The 23648-nt window shown below is 35.4% G+C and overlaps 1 protein-coding gene across 1 annotated transcript in view; it reads left to right on the top strand.

The window, feature by feature from the left end:
• Window positions 1-23648, top strand: part of LOC150096080 (serine-protein kinase ATM-like) — a 250619-nt gene that overhangs the window by 138918 nt on the left and 88053 nt on the right. The window contains exons 12-14 of the mRNA XM_090409613.1: window positions 387-496; window positions 4581-4889; window positions 12083-12306. Coding sequence (XP_090265739.1) covers window positions 387-496; window positions 4581-4889; window positions 12083-12306 — 643 coding nt within the window. The remainder of the gene's footprint in view (window positions 1-386; window positions 497-4580; window positions 4890-12082; window positions 12307-23648) is intronic.

Raw genomic sequence — 23648 nt, 5'->3', positions numbered from 1 at the left:
AGAAATTATATACTCGGTTTAATCCATTATCCAGGTGTAAAGCAAACATTGCACCTGAAGTATTTTCAGTACTGGGGCAATATATTTTGAAGCTAATGACTTCACATCACTTGCCTTAGTATTTGCATTACTGCTACATTACTTCAACCTTATCATCACTCTGGATCTGGCTCCCACTGACGAGATCTCAATAAAGTTCGAAATTTAAACAGTTAAACTAATTAAACAATGTTAAACCATAATTAATCATTTGTGCTCACTTGAAAAATTATTTTTAATACTGTCCCTTATGAGGGTGATGGAAGTGTAGGGTAACATACATAATATAATGGAATATGAAGTTCAAGTCATATTAGTTGTACAGTATATTATATTTGATCTTCTAGGACTTGTGCCTTAAATCAGTGTCATGAACAAGGGCATATAATTTTGGCTACTATGTTATCATATAAGTTGGTGATACCAAGAGCAGAATTTCATAGTCTTTATACTGCAGGTTAGTAATTTAATTGCATTTTATGTAGCTTATTTTAATGAAAATATATAATTATATGCTATACTTAAACATTAGAAGATTTCTATATCAGTCATTTGATTGTAAAATTCATTAAATAGTATTTATTTTTAAATGGTGAGTCGTTGCTGAATAAGTTGAAGATATTATATTCCAGCAGTTATGATCGGAATAAGGAAAGAGTAACTGTAGTATTTAACACCAAACATAAAGACAATTTCTTCAGCAGTAAGCAATTTTAAGTAGAGTAATGTTAGCAAATTTTAAATTTGGGAAATAGTATGATGAGTCTTATTTATGCCTATGATCCCATGGACCATTCTGCTAAAGAAGAAGTAGGAGAGGCTTTTGAGTCAGTGGAGATGGCAGCTAACATAAAGTAAAAGCTGGTTCTTATTGGAGATCTAAACAGCAGAGTTGGAAATGAATATTCAACATATAGAAAACTTTTGGGAAAATTTGAAGAAAAAAGGCGAAACCAATTATAATGGTAAGTATCACCTGAATTTCTTTCTGGGATGGGAACTAGTCATTACAAATACTGTGATGATGTACACAAATTTACATGAAGAAAAGATGCAAGTAATAAACATCTCATTGACAACATTATTGGTGATATTTTTAAACTGGTTCAGGATGATAACAACAGTATACAGGGAATTAGAAATAAGAAGTGATTACCATTTAGTTTTGAGAAAGATAAAAATTAATCTCATGTTGAAAAGAAAAATGTGTAAGAAAGTTTTAAAAAGAATCAAAGTTGAGCATCTTTCAGATTTTAGCTATAGATTCAAATATACAAATATTATTCAAGAAAAAAAAAAAAAAAAGAAAGTTTGAAAACAAGAACCAAAGTTTGGAGACTTATTGGCAGACTTTGAAGAAAACATTGATTGATTCAGCCAGGGAAACATGTGGTTTGTTAGGATTTAAAAAAAAAAAAATCTTCACGGTAGATCCAAACTGTTAAAGTGGAAATCCTAGACAAAATGAGAGCATACTGAAAATATGTTGATAGCAAGTGAGTTTGCATATGCCCAGAGAGAGAGAGAGAGAGAGAGAGAATACAAATAAAAATGCGAGCAACGTGTATGCAAACCTAATATGTTTAATAATAGCTAAATTAGTGTCATGGGAAGAATTTGGTAAGGCTGTAGAATATAAATATGAGGAAGGTGTAAAATATTCTGAAAGATTGAATAAATTCAGTATTTTCAATAAATAGAGACGGAGCAAAGTGTACTGTAAAAGGAATCGGAGATACCACAGATAATATGAAAACTGAAAATAAAGATGTCTGGAATAATTATTTTAAAAGATTGTTAAATGAAAAAAAAAAAAAAGCATTGACAGAACAGTCAAGAGTACATGAGGTAGAAAAAGAACTCAGAAACCTGAAATGCAGAAGGGAAGCCAAAGTAGATAATATTCAACTAGGAATGAATGTTCAAATGTGAAGGTATAAAAGTTTTACATGGCATAATTCAGGAATCCTGGTCAGAAGGACGAAGTCAGGACATAGACCAGTCATCACAAATACTCTGTTCCAAGATAAAGATGTTAATAAATTCACATGAAGAAATTACACAGTAAATATGAAAAGTGGTAGTGATTATGTTATTGTGGATGGGGAATATCTTCCTATTCATTCACCACACAAGAATATGTGCAGTGAATTTTATCATCTCATAAATTTCATTTGATCATATCATAAATGATGATAGTAATCATTTAATTTTTTTAGCAGGATGAAAGTGATCACATTGCAAAGAAAAATATGTTCAACAAACATTTTAAAAATAATCAAAGTCAAGCAGAAAAATGCAACACAAAAAGATAGAAAAATCGAAGCATAATGGTATATTCATGAAATTAAAGAGGCAGACCAGGAGTAGAACAAAACATATAGAAAATTCCTGCCAATTAAGTCAGCAGGTGACCTGAGAGAATACAAGAGAAATCTAAGCCATCTCAGCTGTGTGCAGATAAACAAAATTCATCTCAAGACTTTGGGAACAATACAGAAAATAAATATCAGGAAGGGGGGTGAAATGTTCTGGAGGCTATTGAAAAAGCTTAAAAATGATGGAAAGAGTACATTGAAAGCAATCAAAGAAGACATACATGTCATAAAAACTTAAGAAATCTGAATGTCTGGAGTAATTACTTTGAAAAATTGTTAAATGACCACAGTGACAGAACAATGGTAGGAAATATTCATGAGGAATGCAATCAGGAGTACATATCAATTCATCAGGTAGAAGGCAGCCATCTGAAACATGAAGTGTAGAAAGGCAGCTGGGATAGATAATATCTGACCAGTGGATTTGGATATGAAGGTATAAAACATGTACAAGGTACTTACGTGACACAATTCAGAAAGCCTTGTTGGAATTCTGGATGATTTGAGTGGTGCTATTGTAGTACCTATCTTTAAATAGGTACTACATACTACTTTAAATAAGTATCTTTAAAAAAGGGGACCTAAAATTGACTGATAATTACAGAGTGATTTTTGTACTAAATCGTCTCTGGGTAAGATTTAAGCGAGCCTACTTAAGAAAAAGCTACAAAAAATTGGAAGAGAAAGGTGGGGAAGAAGAAGAAGAAGATGAGTTCACTCCAAACTAGGATTGTTGGGATCAGATCAAAAGGCATATGATAAAATGCCAAACAGAAACTATCCATACAATTATATGTTATGGAACATTATACAGAGCAGTACCTCTTTCAACTCAGTTGGAGATACAGGAAGGTGATCATCATGAAATTCCTGACAATGACTCTCAAGGGATGTTACAGGATATTATGATAGTACTACATGAAAAACTTACATTATTACTAACTTCCTATCAACAATTTTTTTCCAAATCAATGTGTTGTCTGTCAAGACTCCAACATCATGAGATCTTATATTTCTGTCTTCTGAGGTACTTTTCACTGTATCAATCCACTTATATCTTGGTCTTCCTGTGGGTGTTTTTTCCTGCCAACTTGTCAGAGGACACTTGTTTTGATAATCTTTCCACTCCCATTCTGTTTAAGTTTATCTAACACATTTCTGGATGCTAACAATGTCAAGTTCTTTTCTAATATCCTCGATTTTAATATGATATTGCCATCTGTTCATGCCCTTAATCTTTCTCAGGACTCTCATATCTGTGGCTTCTAGTCTTTGGTCAAAGTGTTTTATTTTTAACCCAGCTCTCAGATCCATAAGTTAAAATTGGTTTGAACATTGTCTTTTATATAGCTAGTTTAGTATTTTGACTAATTTCTCTCTTATTCCATATACATTTATTCTGTTGTCTATTTTCATATTTAATTTACCTTCTTCACTAAAAATTGTGCCTAAGTAGCTGAAAGGTTTTGCTTGTTCTATAGGTTCTCCATTCATGATGGAGTTGATATTTTTAATGTTTCTGCTTATTTTCATTGTTTTTGTCTTGTTATTGCTGATTTTCACAGGAATGTGATTTGATGTGAAATCACTAGTATGACAAGGAATTTTCTGCATTATTATTCGTCACTTATATGGATCATATTATGAAAGACAGTGGCATTAGAACAGATATCAAAATTTTAAATATTCAACTCTGCTCTACTTATGTAGGTGATGTTATATTTTGAACTAAATTTGGTGCAAATTTTCTACAAATGTCTAAAATGAAGTGTGTGAGTTAGCCGATCTCATACATGGCAGCGTATTTCCTTCTGGAAACTTGGGCTTGTTGTCCCATGAAACAGACAACACACACAGTTTACTGACATAGGATACTACAGGAATAAGGATTAACCACCCTATTCTATCGGATCTGATTTCAAAAGCTTGCAGGAAGGAAGCAAAAGGAAGCTCTTTACATTATGGAGGATACTAAGACAATTAATGTGAAATTAACAGCCTCTGTATTATTTTTCATCTAGTATAACAGATGTTGAACTATTAAAAATTTGAACTGTTGCAGATTATTCCTGTATACTATGTTAAAGAGCAATTTGACAGATGTTGATATTTGAATGTATATAATAATTTATATATTTATTTATTTTGTTTATTGATATATAGGTTCTAGCATTCGTCCTTCTGCTGCTTCGCTAAACACATTAGGAATGTATTTAAAGAACTTTTCTGCACCTGTTAAAGCCCTTAATAGTGCTTCCACATCAAATATAAAGTATTGGTATAATTTGCAACTCTTAGATTGGCTTCTGTTATGTAATGAAGAACTGGGGTTGACTTTGTCACCCTCTTTTAGAAATCTAGATATTGATAAGCTTGAAATGCTTAGTGTCTTGATCACAATAATCTCTCTTCGCAATGGCAAACAGTTTCTCTCAGGATTTTTACAAAACAATATTAAAGATTTGAAATTAGGTAAGTTTTTATGTTTATCATGTTTTTTATACAGTGATCTCTAAATTATCCAACTTTTAAATGACAGAATCTTCAGTTAACTAACCCAGTCATATCACCCACTTTCTGGTACAGCCTCATATAATTATACCTTCAGTTATCTAGCCAGTAAAAAGCTTTCCTGCTGTATTGGATAATTGGCCAACCAGGTTAATGTTTATATGTAAACATTAACCTGGTTGGCCAGGTGTATAGCATGCCCACTCTCCAACCAGCAGGTTGTGGGTTCAATTCCCACTGCAGGTATGTTTGTAAAAGCTGGCTCTAGACATTCTTGTATAGCTCCTTGAGTTTATAAGGCTTGTCTTTTTTTAAAAATAAAAAAATAAAATACAAATAAATTGCATAAAATAAAAAGTGACAAACATCTAATAACAATGGAGTCTTACTTTTTACTTATTATAAAATATCCTATTAAAAGAGTTTTCTATGAAATTACTTTTATTAGCTACTTGAGATATAACATGTATTATATTGCATTCAACCCCCTTCCTCCTTTTTCTCTTTTAGTATGTACAAAGGGGAAAAAAAAATCTGCATTTGTATATTTAAATGTTGAAGTATATTGCATACCTGTTGACACTGTGATTTAGGCTGGAGACCTCCTGCTCTTGCTTTCAGTATAGCTTTTCTCACCCCCCCCCCCCTTCTCTAGATTTCCAGTTTTTCTTATAGAACATTGAAATTACATTTAAGATATTATATTTTTGGTGATCAGTATGCATAAAGTTAAATCATTGCTTTGTTGCTGTAGTGGAGTTTGCAAAATTTATGTATTTGATGTATTGCAAATACTTTCTTTGCTATCCAAATGTAACGAATACATTAACTAGATCTAAATGTGAGTTTGATTTTCATATACAGGGCGCTTTCAGAGTAGATTCCTCATCAATCTTCAAAACTTTAGCAAATTATTTCTTAAGTGATTCTGAGCAGAAATATATATATATATATATATATATATATATATTTCTGCTCAGAATCTAGAGATTGATAGGCTTGAAATGCTAAGTGTCTTGATCATAATAAGCTCTCTTCACAATGGCAAACAGTTTCTCTCAGGATTTTTACAAAACAATAATGAAGATTTGAAATTAGGTAAGTTTTTATGTCTGTTATGTTTTATATACAGTGATCTCCCAATTATCCAACTTGCATGACTGAATCTTCAGTTAACTAATCCTATAAGTCATATCACCCACTTTCTAGTACAGCCTCATAATTATACCTTCAGTTATCCAACCAGTAAATTGCTTTTCCACTGTATTGGTGGAAAATACGAATATAGAAACTATATAAAGTTCGGCGATTCCAAGCGTAAGCAAATACCTGGATAGAGCAGCAACTGACCCTTGAAGGTAGTGCAAGCTGGGGCAACTCATAGAAAGGGTGGAGCAAGCTCTGATCACTATTCTTGATATTTACCCATAATGTGAACTTAACTCCTAGGAGTTGTATTATTGTTCAACATTATGAGAGAAGGTCACTACCCAGACTGGTTTCGACCTTTTTTGAGGTCTCATCAGTGAGTAGGTAGACCTAGTTAATAATACCAAGTTTGTAGCGAACAGAACTTACATCCCTTCTATGAGAATTGCCAAGAGGTCATTTGCTTATGCTTGGAATCGCCGAACTTTATATAGTTTCTATATTCAGCATGAAACTCTTTGAGTTTCTTATTCGGCTAAGAAACAATATGGGATATAATATCCTTTAACTTAAATAAGTTCATGTCACCGAATTGAAGCCTTTGGCTCTTCATTATAATTAGGAAATTAAGAGGACACCTCTTGGCAATTCTCATAGAAGGGATATAAGTTCTGTTCGCTACAAACTTGGTATTAACTTGGTCTACCTACTCACTAATGAGACCTCAAAAAAGGTCGAAACCGGTCTGGATAGTGACCTTCTCTCATGATGTTGAACAATAATACAGCTCCTAGGAGTTAAGTTCACATTATGGGTAAATATCAAGAATAGTGATCGGAGCTTGCTCCACCGTTTCTATGAGTTGCCTCAGCTTGCACTACCTTCAAGGGTCAGTTGCCTCTATCTAGGTATTTGCTTAAGCTTGGAATCGCCGAACTTTATATAGTTTCCATATTCGGCATGAAACTCTTTGAGTTTCTTATTCGGCTAAGAAACAATATGGGATATAATATCCCTTAACTTAAATAAGTTCATGTCGCCGAATTGAAGCCTTTGGTTCTTCATTATAATTAGTAATGGAAATCTTTGTTTGGTGAAAAAGAGAAATACAAAATATATGCACTACTAGATAAATTTCTACCTAAATAAATTTCCTTTTACAATAACATTCATACCATGTTGCCTTCACTATAACCTTTCAGCACTTATTCTTTGTAATAGTGAGTTTGCTGTACTAGTTATATGCTCATTGAAGCATGCTAGAATATATTGGTACCTAAAGATTATGGCTGGTAGTACTAAATAGTATTGCTACTATCAACAGCTGCTACAAACAGTAGCATCTGTTGTCTCAAATGAAACTTTGTTAAATAGAGAAAATGTTGTTAGACATGCATGTAAGATGCATAGAACTTTTCTCTTTTTTCCTATAAGTTTATTTTCTTGATTCAGTCTTGTAAGTGGTTTGTATATTAATTATTCACCGAAATAAATAATTGAGCACCACTTTGTTATAATGGGTGTTAACCAAAAAAAAATCATGAAATCTCTGATAGTTACTATCAAAGGGTAACTGTACAGGATACTGTGATCATACTAGATGATTAACTTTACATCATTGCTAGCGTCCTATCACTTTTCTTCAAAGTTAATCTGTTATTTATCATTTATTCTGTACTGTCATGTCTTACATTTTGGTCTTCTAAGACATAGCTGCATCAGTCCACATGCATGTTGTTTTTTAGGTTTTTCTTTAGGTTAAAATAGATATGAGATCATTGAAAATTCTTAGAAAAAGTTTCTCATTTATTTTTTGAAATAGGTTTTAGGATATTTTACTTTTTAGGGTAATAAAGCAAAAGTTTTACTACAAATACGGTGGTGGTGAGAGGGGATTTATTCACTATACCAAACTGTTTCCAAACTGTGCCGCAGCACACAGTTTGAAATTTGAAAGAATAAAAAAGATACATTTTTTTTAAACAAGCATGAATAACAAACAATGCTATGCTAGTATCCTAGAAGGTAGCACATAGAGTTGCAAAGTGTAAAGAACCTAGGGGTGTTGTGAAAAAAAAAAAAATTATTGAGACACCAAAGGTGCTATGAACAGAGAAAGTTTAACAACATCTGCATTATACTGATTATTCAAAAATTCCCCTTTCCCTTTTAACTCAAGCTCTTCATAAATGTGCACATACTTAACTAGAATTTATAGGATAACATGCACTTAATTTCCTATTGTAGTAATTTATTGCATCACTGATAATACTACAACTATAAATTGAACATTTATTTATCTGTAACAAATTTTGTATTCATGCCTATTTTTTTCCCTATATGTGCTTGTATGCAAATGATTCATATCTGATTAATGCAGTTTGAAATACGTGTAGAAAGGCTTATGTATTCGTCATACATGTTGATTAATTTTGACAGTATATATTAGAACACAAACTGATAAGTAAATAATTATTTATTAACTTATTTATGATATTTTGCTGGTATTCTAACCTGCATCTTCAGAGCACAAAAATACAGTTTGTCACAGTGCACGAGACAACAGCAATCTGGTGTAACAATGGGACTAGTTAAACAATTGTAGGAGCAACACAAAGACTAAAGTCCTGGTTAGGTGCCCTCTATGTTAAAAAAAAAAAAAAAAAAAAAAAAAAAAAAAAACGGAGAGAGAAAACAGGTACTATTTATGTCTTAAGATGACTAATTGTCATCTTTATATTGTATTGAGATTGTATTAAGATGACTAATTGTCATCTTAAAACATAACTTCTGTACACTCATATCCTGAACCCATCATGAAGATATGCCTACTATTACAATAACATGTGTTTTCTCTCTACATGAACTTGTGGACATCTTTATGTTGGAATATGGTGTTAGTAGTGACTAGTCAATATTCTGAGCAGAAATCCAGCAGGCACTTACCATGATTATTAGTCTTGCCTTTTCTCCAAATTTTTCCAAACTATTTCCATATATCGTTGTAATTCACTTCCTACTCTGCTATTTAGATCTCCAACAATGATCACTTTTTCCATTTTCTTTATCAGCTGCCTTCTCTAATGACCCAAAATGACTTTTCCTCATACTCATTTTTATCCCGTTTAAAACTAAATAGTGATCACTTCGTATCTCAAGTCTCCTCGATATATATACTCTTGTACCCTTGAACCACTTTGATATTGCTTATTAACAGTAATGTAGTCTATGTGGTCTATAGAACTTTTCTTATTTCTTATGTGTTCTCTCCATACATGTTTATGCATATCTTAATGTTGGAACATGGGGGTTAGTAATGGTTATTCCAAGTCTTGAAGAAGACTTGGAATAACCATTCCATATTTTCTCAAAACAAATCTAAATGTCTGAGATTTATTTCTTGCATTAGGTTTAGATCACCAAGAACCAGCTGTTCCTTTTTTTCTATATCTGCTTTTAGGGCCATATGTACAAACAAGTCCTGAGATGATATTTCCTATTTTAAAAATTGTCCACAATATTCTTCTTGAAATAGCTTGCCAGCTATTTTTTTATTTTTATTATTATTTTTTTTTTGTGATGATGATTTCTCAAATATAACACTGTATATGAAAAGCCAAACAGCTATTTTTTTTTAAAACAACAAGGGATTTTTATCCCCTTAATTATAACACTGTATAGTTATTACTCAGCAGCAGTTGACCTGTTTTAATCGTTGTCCTCTTGGTTAACACCAGTTATATCGGTCTAGTATTTCTATAATTTCTCTGCTAGTTCTCTTTTCTGTTGATGCTTCTTTAAGCGAATGTTTTCATGTAATAGATAATTTTCATCACATGGCCAAAGACCACATGTTGCTTTCCGCAGGCCTCAAGTAACTTAAAAAAGTTCAGTGTTTGGTCTCTAAAGAAATGTTTTATTTATTATCTTACAATTAGCATTGTGTGTGTGTGTGTGTGTGTGTGTGTGTGTGTGTGTGTGTGTGTGTGTGTGCGTGCGTGCGTGCGTGCATGCGCAAGAATTAAAATGAAACTAAAGCTAAGCCTATAGGTAAAACATATATTCATTTAAAAGGATTCCATTAGTGTGATTGCATATCTTCTCTGCACATCAGAAAAGCATATCTTCTATGATAGCATATTTTTCTGATGTGCATTGTTTGGAACTATTATATAAGTCATTCCTTCTATAATTTAAACCAAACCTTGGATAATGATACTGATAATGAGATGAATTAATCAGATTATTCCCGATTTGCCTTTTCATTTAATTAGCAATAATTTAATATTTCTTTGTATTGCAATAATATGCTAATTGAATTATGCAAGTTGTGATTATCAGCAGTTGAATGAGATATCACTACCTGTGTGCATATATATTAATATGCTAATTGAATTATGCAAGTTGTGATTTTTAGTAGTTCAATATGATATCATTATCTGTAAAGTAAATATCGGGGGGGGGGGTGAAAAGTTCTAATCAACACCTAGAATAAAATAATATTAACGCATCTGATATAACCACAAGAAAGAGCATATCTTAAAACCCTTTAATCTCCACGTTTCATCAAATTGTAATAATTTATTATTTTTCTTTCAGGATATATAAGAAGACATGTCAGAGGTTTTGAAGAAATTTGAAGACACAGAGGTGCAGACCATCAAGTTTTTCATGCTGGCAAAAAAGTCTGTAACTGAGATTCACCAAACTTTGTATGAGACCTTAGGGTCTCATACAAAGTTTGGTGAATACATACTGTGCTCCTGCATATCCACCAGTTGACAGATGGGTAGCTAAGTTTAAAACTGAACATCCTAAGACAACAGATGTCCCCAGGTCAGGAAGACTTTCAAGAGCTCGCACCTAAAAATATTGATGCAGTGCATGCCATGATCTTTGATGATAGATGAATACCTTTCCCTGCACATCCACCAGTTGACAGATGGGTAGCCAAGTTTAAAACTGGACATCCTGAGACAACAGATGGCCCCAGGTCAGGAAGACTTTCCAGAGCTCGCACCTGAAAATATTGATGCAGTGCATGCCATGATCTTTGATGATAGATGAATACCAGCCAGAAACATTGCAAAGACTCTTGGGATATTCAGAGAAAGAGTTGGGCTCATTATCCACCAACATCTGGATTTAGAAGCTCTCAGCGAAGTGAGTTCCCAAATGTTTGAATGCTGACCAAAAGAGAGAATGTGTACTGTCATCTCAAGGGATTTTGGGTCATTTTAAGAAATCGGGTACATATTTTTTGGCTCATATTGTGACTCTTGATGAAACATGGCTTCGTCACTATCACCCAGAGACCAAACAACAGTCAATGGAGTGGAAACACAAAAGTTCTCCATGACCAAAGAAGTTCCAAATTCAAAAGTCAGCAGGAAAGGTTCTTGCTATTAACTTTTGGGATGTGGATAATGTAATCCTTACCAAGTAGCTCAAAAAAAGGTGAAACTGTTACAGCAGCAGTTTATTCAAGAACTCTGATGAAGGAGGTACCGAAGGAAAAGCACCACAGGAAACTGAGCAGAGATATGTTGCTTTTGCACGACAACACACCTACTCACATTCCTCATGAAACCCAACAAACAATACACAGCTTTGGCTTTCAATGTCTGCTTCACCCACCCTATTCTCCAGACCTGGCCCATCTTACTATTGCCTATTCCCAAATTTAAAGAAGCACGTCAAAGGAACAAAATTTACCACAGATGATGAAGTCATATCTGCAGCTGAGGACTGGTTTGTGCAACAAGGCAAAAAATTTTTTCTAAGAGGATTGCAAATGGTGTAGCAGTGTTGTAACAAGTGTATAGCACTTCGTGAGGAATCTGTAGAATAGTGTGTAAGTTACATAGTTCTACTTCAAATCCTTCAGTGATTATCCCAACATTTCAGCACACCCTCTTAAGTTTAATTATCTATATTAGCATATGATATATTATCATATTTTTTATTTATTTATTTATTTTTTAATGATTGTTTTATTATCATAGATACTCAAGAGAAATGGACCTGGATTAGAAAATTGGAGATTAGTCTGCTTCAAGGAACTTTTGATGTGTCATGTATTGAATGTGATAAGAAAGATGAAAGCATGCTATCTCCAAAAGTGTCTCTTCAATTTGTTGGAAGAATAATAAAATCTGTTTGGGATGCATTACAAAATCATTTTATGAAAATTTCAAGTCAGATATTTGAATTTATTTCACATTCTCAGGTATTGTTAATTTATAAATACATCAGAATGTTACTTATGTTTTTAGTTAGTAATTTAGTACTGAGATCATTTTTATTAACAGCACAAAATCTATCCAAATTATATCTGTGGTTCATATTTGGAAGCAGCTAATGTCTGAAAATTACATCAGTGATTATGCATGTTTCTCTAAATCTGAATTCACCAACAAATGTTGAAAGTTTAATAGAAAAGTGAACTGTTTTATGAAGAAAATAACTTTATTTAAACAATATTGAATGGTCACCATTTAGACATATCACGATCATCATCCAGGACCAAATGAAGCACAGACAGATAAATAATAGACTCACTACAACAACTACCATATATGAATTAACTGACCATGCTTTTCTTATTTTAAGGCTTCATGGATCATAAGCCTCATCACAGGTAATTCACATGCAACGATATTTATAATACCTTAAATTGAATGTTCTCATTGCACTCTCTACCTACTCTAGCTGCACATTTTATCCTCCATAGAGAGAATCTTCTTCTCACTGCCTTACTCACAACACCCACATATAGCTTCCAGGTGATTAGCTTTTGTTCTCCTATCACCTACTTCCCTCCACAGTAATTCCCCTACATTTATTTGGTAAGTGTATCTTCCCAAATGAATGCAATTAATCAGTTGATTAATTGCATTCATATCTTCTGTCATCCTGTTCATTAAACTCTGAAAACTACACTTCTCAGTCTCTCCTTATTCAGGAAACTAGATCCATGTACATTATTTGTGGTCTAATTAGTTCCTTATACAGCATAGTTACATTTTTATCCTTATTTGCAAGCATCCATCTCAGTGTGATGCTGATCCTCAGTGTGTGACTTTCACAACTGTTAGTAGTCCCTTAAATATCACCCTTGGTTTACCACTACTCCCTGATTCCTCATCCCTCCTCTACCTTCTTAGAGTGTAATTTGGAAAATATAGAAAATATAGTCCTATCCTCTCACTTCACAGTACTAGCTCATTTATATCATCCTGAAGTGACATATCAGAATTCTCTGCTGTTACTTTCTCCAGTTCTGCACTGTCTGAAGAATTGGGGATATCCCCTGGCAACATTTTGGATACCATGAACATGTAAATTAAACAGTACTATCCATTTCTCTCACTTTCAATAATTCTAGATCACCAGAAGAAAGACCATTTTGATTCCAGTTAACTCCAAGAGGGGCTTTTTCTAGTAATTTTTTCAGCCCATGCCTGAGCTTGTATCTTGTATCTTGTATCCCCTGGCAACATTTTGGATACCATGAACATGTAAATTAAACAGTACTATCCATTTCTCTCACTTTCAGTAATTCTAGATCACCAGAAGAAAGACCATTTTGATTCCAGTTAACTCCAAGAGGGGCTTTTTCTAGTAATTTTTTCAGCCCATGCCTGAGCTTGTATAAAGCATTTTTCAGGCAATTAATTTTTTCTTTTACTTCTCCTCTCAGAAACTCAGGTTTCTAATCTCACAAATAGAAAAAGTCTACTGTTGAACTTACAGTTAGAGTTAAAAACAAGAAATATTGGCATTTGTTTACTGTACTCTCATCGATAATAGTTCAATAAATCCTTCTAATTTTTTAGGAAATGACAATGTAAACCAAATTATTAATTATAAAAACTTTAATTAATAACTACTGATTTTGGCAGTTTAATGAATAATTACTGATTACATTGCCATCTTTAGGGATCACAAAACAATGATATGTGCACACAGGCACTCACACTAAGCGAATGAGGCTGAAGAAAGGCAACTGAAGTTGGTCCTAGAGTCCTAAAAGGTGCTCCCTAGCAGGCTAAATTGGGTTGTCTTGGCTGTTGGGCTGATGATCTTAGAATGTAAGCTTCCCAAATTTGGAGCAGTCTCATGCACCTAAATTTGTTGAGGTTTGGGAAGTTTTACAGAGCTGAAGCTGATTCAAGGAATAATCTTTTGTACTTGTACTTGCTGCAGTGTAATAAAGTGGCCTTCTTCCAGCGTATTCTGTGGTGGGTGTCCGATGCATGGTCAGCAAGTCCTTAGTGGCTGTATTGGTGAAACCAGATGTAGTCCTTGTGTCCGTATATCCTGATATTGGCTGTCCTGCCTGTTTGGCCATAGTAGGACAGTTTGCAACTGCAAGGGACCTGGTATACTCCAGGTAGGTCTAGGGGAAGTTGCTGATCTTTGGTGGAGCAGATAAGAGATGGCAATTTCTTATTTGGTTTGTAACTAGTTGTGAGGTCATATTTTCTTTGGATTGTTAGTTTTTTGGATGTATCCCAGATATATGGAATGGTGATAGATTTAGATAAATATATTTTGGGAGTTGTAGCCAAAAATTAAGAAGGTGTTAAAGATATGGTTTAGTTCAGTAGTTAGGGCATTGTTATTGTTGTCTGAACAGATTAATTTAGCCTTGTTATATAGAGTTTTTATAATCCTATATTATTGGGAGTGGGAACGGTGTGGCTGCTGGTGAATGTATTTATCTGTATGTGTACGTTATCTGTAAACAGAGAAAGCCAGGGATCCATCAGGCTGGTATGTAATCAGAGTGTCTAGGAAAGGGAGACTGTTGTTTTCCTTTACCAAGGTAACTGGATCCTGGGGTGTCGATTGTTTAAGTGTGCTGAGAAATTGTGGAGTGTATCTAGGCCATGCAGCCAAATGGCAAACACATCATCTACATAGCATAGCCAAACAGTGGGTTTATGTGGGGCAGAGTTTAAGGCTTTTTCTTCAAACCTAAAAGAAGTTGGGCAGGAGAGAAGAGAGAGTGGAGAATCCATGGCTGTCCCTTCTATCAGTTTGTAGAATTTTCCTTGTCAAATGAAATAGCCTGAGTTCATGGTGAACTGAAATATGGCTGAGATATCGGGAGCAAATTTGGCTGGGATGATGTCTAAGGTATTGTTGGGTGGGACATTGGTGAATAAAGAGGAGACATCAAAACTGACCATTATGTCAGTGTGTTGGAATGAGAGGTTTTCTATACTGGCTTTAAAGTGGGTTGAGTTTTTTATGTGTGAAGGTGTGTTGTTAGTATTTGCGTGAGCACTTTGGCTAATTTGTATGTGAGGGAATCAATGGCATCCACAATGGGACGTAATGGAGCATTTTGCTTATGGATTTTTGGTAGTCCATATATCCTGGGAGGAGGGGGTCGAGTTAAAGGTTTTAACTCGAGTCTGTTAGTCACTTTCATGGGCCAAGAGGTAACCTTCTTAATGAGCCTATGGAGTGTTCTGATTTGGGTGCTGGTGTGATCATATTCTATCGGGAGGTAGGTAGACCGATCTAAAAATGAAGAGGGAAGCTTACCTGTGTAATCGGATTGGTTTAGAACCACAGTGGCATTTCCCTTATCTGCTTTAGTAATTATTATTTTTGTGTTGTTTTTCATTTCTTTCAGAACTTTGAATTCTTTTGACTAGGTTGTTTTTAGGCAGTTTGGCTTGGGTAAGAACACTGGTTACATCCAGTGTGATATTGTTGGCAATATGGTTGGGAAGGCTGCAGAGATCTTTTTAGGTGTTATAGTGCAAAGTTGTGGCCACACACATGTGCTGATTGCTTCAGGCTTTAGGGTAAGGGATGATAAGTTTATCACTGTGTTGAAAGGTAGTTGAGATTTGGAAGCTGAGTTCTTTTTTAAATTTTTTAATGTTCCGACATTGTATTCTTTGAAATTTTTGTTTTGATAAACCTTTCAAGACGGTGGAAAGGATCATCCAAAGGTCGATGTTCAGCATAGTGACAAGCTTTACCTTTAGTGCACAAATATCTTTGTTGGTGTTGCCAAGAGAATGCAGGTTGCAGCAATGTGTGAGTGCTTGCATTCACATATCAGTGTTTTTGATCTCTGAAGATGGCAATGTAACATTGCCAAAATATAGGTAGTTATTAATTAAAGTTTTTATGTGTGATGGTGTGTTGTTAGTATTTGCGTGAGCACTTTGGCTAATTTGTATGTGGGGGAATCAATGCCATCCACAATGGGACTTTAAAATAAAGTCGAAGATAAGAACCTATGGACGCCATGGGAGGAAGACAATTAAGTGGTTTTGCTTAAAGAAGAGAGTGTGAGGAACCATTTTAGGGAGAAGGTGTTAGAGAGGATTTCGGATGGACTAGAAAGTGTGCAAGATTGGTGGAGACATAATTCAAAAGCAATTCTAAGCTGTGCAATTGAGGTACTTGGTGAAACATCCGAAAAGATTAGAGAGCAGAAGGAGGGTTGGTGGTGGAATAATAATGTACAAGAAGTAGTGACGGCTAAAAGGAAGGCAAAGCAGAAGTGGGACAAGTCAAGAGTGGAAGAGGACAGAGAGGAGTACAGAGAAAAAAAGTGAGAAGCCAAGAGAGTTGTTGCGCAGGCAAAGGCCATGGCATATCAAGACCTTTATGATCAATTAGAAACAAAGGAAGGATAGAGAAAGATTTATCGATTGACAAAATGTAGGACATCATATATGTGAGGCAGATCAAAGACTGGATGAAGGGTATTAAGGAGGGATGTGTATAAGAAACATATGGAGAATATACTTTGAAGGGCTTTTGAATGAAGAAAATGCAAGGACTCACAGAGAAGATGGGGAGCCTTATGAGGGAATGGTGCAGAACACTAGAGAGTGGAAGTGAAGGAGGCCATAAAGAGGATGAAGAATGGAAAATCGGTGGGCCCTGACAGGATCCCAGTGGAGGCATGGAAGGCACTGGGAGAAGAGAGGAATTGACCTGCTGTGGGACCTGTTAATAAAGTTTTTCAACAGGAAAATATATCTGAGGAATGGAGGGAAAGTACTCTTGTCCCCCCATCTACAAGAGTAAAGGGGATGTGCAAGACTGTAAGAATTACAGAGGCATAAAGTTGATATCCCACACAATGAAAATCCTTGAGAGGGTTCTTGATGGAAGACTGAGGAAGGAGGTGGGGATCGCAAAGGAGCAATTTGGCATCATGCCTGGTCGATTGACAACAGATGCTATCTTTGGGTTACGACAGATGATCGAAAAGTTTCAAGAGAAGCAGCGGGAGCTACATCTGGTATTTATTGATCTGGAGAAAGCGTATGATAGAGTGGCAAGACAGGAAGTCTAGAGGTGTCTGAGGGAAATATGTCAGGCTAGTGCAGGAGATGTACAGAAATGTGAAGACAAGAGTTTGGACCTGCCTGGGAGAACAGAAAGTTTTCCAGTGATAGTTGGCTTGCATCAAGGGTCAGCATTAAGTCCGTTCCTGTTGATTATTGTGATGGAGGTGGTGACAGAGGAGGTGAGAGAAGATGCACCTTGGACTATGTTGTATGCAGATGACATCGTGCTATGTGCAGAATTAAGAGAAGTGACAGCTAAACTGGAAAGTTGGAGGAAAGTACTGTAAGAGAGAGGTATGAGACTGAGCAGAAGATAGAATATATGTGTTGCAAAAAGGATAGGAGACAGATCTGGAGCTGGAAGGAAATGTCATCAGGAAGGTCAGTGACTTTAGATACTTAGATTCAACAATGAAAGAGGATGGTGAGGCTGAGAAGGAAGTGGGATGCAGGATGGAGGAACTGGAGAGAGAGTTGGCTGGAGTGCTCTGCGATAAGAGGATGCCGATCAATCTAAAAGGCAAAATCTACAGGACAGTAGTGAGACCAGCTATGACATATGCTATGGAAACTGTGGTCCTGAGGAAAAATAACATCAGCAGGATGGAGGTAGCAGAGATGAGATTGCTTAGGTGGATGTGCTGTGTGACCAGAAAGGATCGTCTGAGAAATGACCATGTAAAGGGAAGGGTGAAAGTTACGAACTTAGGAGCAAAGATACAGGTGGCAAGGTTGAGATGGTTTGGTCATGTGATGAGGAGGGAGGAAGAGTATGTGGGAAGAAAGGTCATGCAGATGGATGTGCAGGGGAGGAGGAAGCATGGGCCAAAGAAGAGATGGAGGGAGATGGTGGAGGAGGACATGAGGATGAAGAACTTGGATGTGGCTACAGCCCAAGACAGAGGTTGTTGAGTAGACTCACTACAAACAGCGACCCTACTTAAGTGGGAAAAGCTGCAGAAGAAGAAGAAAAAGATGAATTAAAGTTTTTATAATTAATAATTTAGTTTACATTATCATTTCCTAAAAAATTAGAAGTATGTCTAACCAACGTATAATCTTATCTACAAGAAGTTCTATAAATCACTGTGGAAATGAGCCCAAACTGTGGATAATAATGTAGGAAAGGGAGCAGTAGCCTACTAATTTGTAAAAATTGGGCTAAAAGTGTTCCGTACCCCCTCTGGGAATGAAAGGCAGTTGGGGATTTTTTATTTTCCCATTTTGCAGGGTCAAATCACTGTACATTCCTGTAATATATGTAATGTTGCTGATTCATTCATTTCTATTTTTAAACCTTAGACTTATTGAATACTTAAACAATTAATGCTCATCAGCTTCCTGTGTTATTTCCCTTCCTTTAACATGAGATACATTGATAAAATATTTAATAAACCTTCAATTATATTACTGCTGCTCTCTGCCTAGCACCAGCAACTAGCCATGATATTATTCACTGTCCCTTCTGCTGGCTACAGACCTAATAAAGTGCATTGGATCCCTTAACTTCTTTTATATTCCATTTTCTTCCTTTCCATACTTGTTATGGTCCTCTTGCCATTTCTAACTAATTCTCTACTATACCTCTTCCCTAAATCCTTGTATTTCTTATTATTCACCCTATATGCTTATTATGTTGATTTTCCTAGCTTAAGGAATGTAGTCTAATACAGCTATTTTCAAAGGGTCATGAGCTAATCTCCAAGTGCTGTTGAACTTTTTCCCAGTTCTTCATACCATGATATATCTTCAGCTGATTCCTTGGTTTTCTACGAAGGTTGTTTGAAAAGTTTGGTAAATTTCCAATAGATGGCGACACAATTTATTCATTCCTATACCAGTGTCGGAACTTATCATCTTTTTCATGACCCCTGGCAAAATTTTAGCCACGTACGACGCATAGTTCTCGTTTGGCAAACATTTAAAATGACCGTGTTCTCAATTTTCATGAGAATGGAGAAAAACGAGTTTTGTGCAGTGATAAAACACTTTTATTTGAAGAAGTGGATGGCCGCATTGATCAAAGCTGAGTTAGATGCAGTTCATGGGGACTCTGCACCAGCATTAAAGACTATTTATTTTCGATAAATGAGCTTAAACATAGTTGTCAGTCCATTGAAGTGTGCTCCGGATGCCCGCCTGAAGTCACTATGAAGGAAATGATTGACAAAATCCATGGCATCGTTATGGAAGACTGCCGAGTGAAAGTGTATGGGATTGTAGGCATCTCAACTGAACAGGTGTATAATATCCTGCACGAAAAATTACAAATGAAAAGCTGTGTGCATGATGGGTGCCATGATTGTTGACTGTCGATCAAAAACGCATTCAAAAAAATATTTCAATGCAATGTTTGGTGATGTTTAATTGCAATTCGTAGGAATTTTTGTGCCAATTTGTGACTGTAGACGAAACTTGGATCCACCACTACACACCTGAGTCTAAGCAGCAGTCAGAACAGTGGACAATGTCCAGTGAAAGAACACTGAAAAAAAAGCAAAGACTGTTTTGTCAGCAGGGAAGGTGATGGTGACTGTTTCTTGGGATTCCCAAGGACTTACCATGATAGACTATTCTATTATGTGTCATTGTTGGACTATTTAAAAGAAGAGCTAAAAAAAAAATGGCAAGATTGCACACAAAAAAAGTGCTCATTCATCAAGACAATGCACCGTCCCAGCCATTGGCTGTCGCAATGGCAAAATTGCACAAATCGATGTTTGAATTGGTTCCACATCCACCGTATTCTCCGGACTTGGCCCCATTTGACTTCTTCTTGTTCCCAAACTTAAAAATTTAGCTCGGTGGGAAAAAATTTTCCTCAAATGAGGGTCATCAAGGCTGTCAATGACTATTTTGCTCAATTTGACAAATCCTACTTTTTAGATGGGATGAAAAAATTGGAAACTCGCTGGACCAAATGTGGACCAAAAAAATAAACGTGATTTTTTTCAAAAATATGTGTTCAACTTATTTTTTTATCAAACTTTTCAAACAACCCTCATATAATTTCCTGCTTTGCTCTTATACTTATCTCCTCTTTTTACTGAATGCACTATTACAAGTATTAGAGCTATATCATCAATCTCACTCACAGGAGGCAGCATGGATATTTCATTTGCTATAACATCCTAAGAAATATAATCATATCAAGCATTCCTCTTCCTTTTGTTCTTCCATTATGTGTGGTGTCAGGTTATGAGTCCCAAGTAACTTAAGAAACTCACCACCCCTACTTGTTCCCTCCCCCATCCCAAATATTCCAAAGTGTTATAAACAGCTCTGGCATTTGATGTTGTCCTAATAGATCACCACTCTGACAAGACACAATTTATCTGCTGTTATTGAATACTCCTCTTTTTATTCTTATATTTTTCATGAAAATTTCAGTCTCCATATTATTATCATCATCATCATCAAATTCCTGACATGTACCCTCAAGGGGTGTACAGAATATGATAGTACTACATGAAAAATTTACATCATTACTAACTTCTTATCTACAATTTTCCTCCAAATCAGTCTGTTACTTGTCAAGACTCCAACATTATCAGATCTTATATTTCTATCGTCTAAGGCACTTTGTACCATATCAATCTACCTATATCTTGGTCTTCCTGTGGGTCATTTTCCTGCCAACCTGGCAAAGAACACTTGTTTTGCTAATCTTTCCTTGCCCATTCTGTATAAGTGACCATACCACCTGAGATTAGCTCTGCTAACGCATTCCTGAATGCTGACAATGTCAAGTTCTTTCCTAATATCCTTGTTTTTAATAAGATATTGCCATTGATGCCATCTGTTCACGCCTCTAATCTTTCTCAGGACTCTCATATCTGCAGTCATTAGTCTTTGGTCAAGTGTTTTACTTTTGACCCAGCTCTCAGATCCATAAGTTAAAACTGGTTTGAACACTGTCCTGTATACAGCTAATTTAGTGTTCCGACTAATTTCTCTCTTATTCCATATGAATTTATTCAATTGACTGCCTACCATACCAGCTTTGCTGATTCTGTTGTCTATTTCCATATTTAATTTACCATCTTCAGTAAAAATCGTGCCTAAGTAGCTCAAATGTTTTACTTGTTCCACAGGTTCCCTGTTCACAACACAGTTGACATTTTCAACAATTCTACCTATTTTCATTGTCTTTGTCTTTTTAATGCTGACCTTCATACTATATCTCTTACAACAGTTATTCAATTTAGTCAGAGAATCTTGCAGACTTGTAGCGAATTTATTTAGAAGTATAACATCATCCGCATAAAGCAAAGAGCTGACATTAACATCTCCAATTCTGATATCAGATTTAATACCACTTTCCTTCATAATGTGATCCATATAAATAATGAATAACAGAGGGGATAATGTACATCCTTGTCTCACCCCATTTTTAACATTAAACCATCTACCTGTACTTCCTTCAATTCTAACTACTGACTTACAACTCAAATAAAGACTAAGTATTGCTTGATATAATGCCCCATTGACACCATATAACTGTAGCGTATTGAATAGCTTCTCTCTTGGCACCTTGTCATATGCCTTTTCCAGATCGACAAAACTTAAATACAGATCTTTGTTATATTCCCATACTTTCTCGACTATTTGTCGTAAGGTGAAGATCTAATTCTAACAGCCTCTATTTGGTCTGAACCCAGCTTGTTCTTCACCAAGCTTTTCTTCCACAATTCTTCTCAACCATTTCTCAAGTATACATGCATAGATCTTGCCAGGAACACTCAGTAGGAAGATACCTCTGTAATTCTCACATTCAGTTTTATTTCTCTTTTTATATATGGGTACTATTAGAGCTCTACTCCAATCATTGGAAATTCGTCCCTCTGTCCAGGCTTTCTGAACTATGCAGTGCAGCCACTGTAAGACTTTTATACCACCATACTTCAGCATTTCTGGTCAAATATCATCTACTGCTGCCTTTCCACATTTCAAGCCTTTGATGGCTTTTTTTTTACTTCAAGTATGGATATATATTCCTGACTGTATGTCTGTGGAGTGTTTTTTACCACTGTGCTATAACTGCTTGTTTCATTTAGCAATTTTTCGAAGTAATTACTCCATACTTCAAGGATATCTTTTTCTCCTGTTTTCATGTCACCTTTATCATCTCTAACTCCTTTTACAGCACTCTTTCCTCATTTCTAAGCTTCTTCAACAACCTCCAGAATATCTTACCACCTTCTTGATATTTATTTTCTATGTTCTTGCCAAAGTCCTCCCATGACTTTTGTTTAGCCAGTGTTTCGCTTTCTTACATTTGTCTCTGTATTCTCTAAGAGCACAAGCTGACTTATTTGCCAGGAACTTTTGATATGCTTTCTTCTTTTCCTACACTGCCTCTTTAACTTCCTGTGTCCACCATGGAGATTCTGATTTTTCTATCCTTGCAGACAACCTCACCACATGCCTCTCTGGCTGAATCATTCATGTTCTTCAAGGCTTGCCACTGAATCTTCAAGGTTTGATTCCAGTTCTCAAACTCTTTCATTTTTTCTTCAATAATCTTTGTGTATGTTAGTCTACAGTTCACATCAGAGAGCTGCTCAACTTTTATTCGCTTTAAAACTTTCTTGCATGTTATTCTTTTCAATATCAAATTCAATTTTATCCTGCTCAAGACTAAGTAATGATCGCTTCCAATTTCAAATCCTCTGTACACTCTGGTGTCCTGCACCAGGGAGAAAACATCACTATCAACAATACCATAATCAATGAGACTTTTCTTATTCCTTGCCTCTTCTCTCCATGTGAATTTGTGCACATTTTTATGTTGGAACATGGTGTTAGTAATAAATTGGATTTCTGCTCAGTCCATGTGCTGAGCAGAAATCCAACAGGTATTTGTCATTATTATTAGCTTTGCTCTTTTCTCCAAATTTTCGCAAAATATTTTTGTATGTTTGACAATCATTTCCTACTCTGTTATTCAGATCCCCAACAAGGACCAACTTTTCCTTTTTCATTGTGTCAGTTGCTTTTTCTAAAGCCTCAAAAAATTCCTCCACTTCTACCTTAGTAGAACCTTCTGTGGGACCATAGGCACAAATAAGTCTCATTGCCCAGTTCCTCATTCTCATATTTGCCCACATCACTCTACTTGAGACTGACTGCCATTCAAGAAGATTAGTCTCGTATTTTGTGTTGAATACTATGGCTACTCCTTCTTTTCCTTGATTGTCATTTCCTGAATATAACATTTTGTATTTATTGCTCAGAA

Source organism: Typopeltis vanoorti, chromosome 19, assembly GCF_054136105.1.
Source record: "Typopeltis vanoorti isolate ZY-2024b chromosome 19, IOZ_Tvanoo_1.0, whole genome shotgun sequence".
Classification (NCBI taxonomy): Eukaryota; Metazoa; Arthropoda; class Arachnida; order Uropygi; family Thelyphonidae; genus Typopeltis; species Typopeltis vanoorti.
This window is presented reverse-complemented; position numbering and strand designations above follow the sequence as displayed.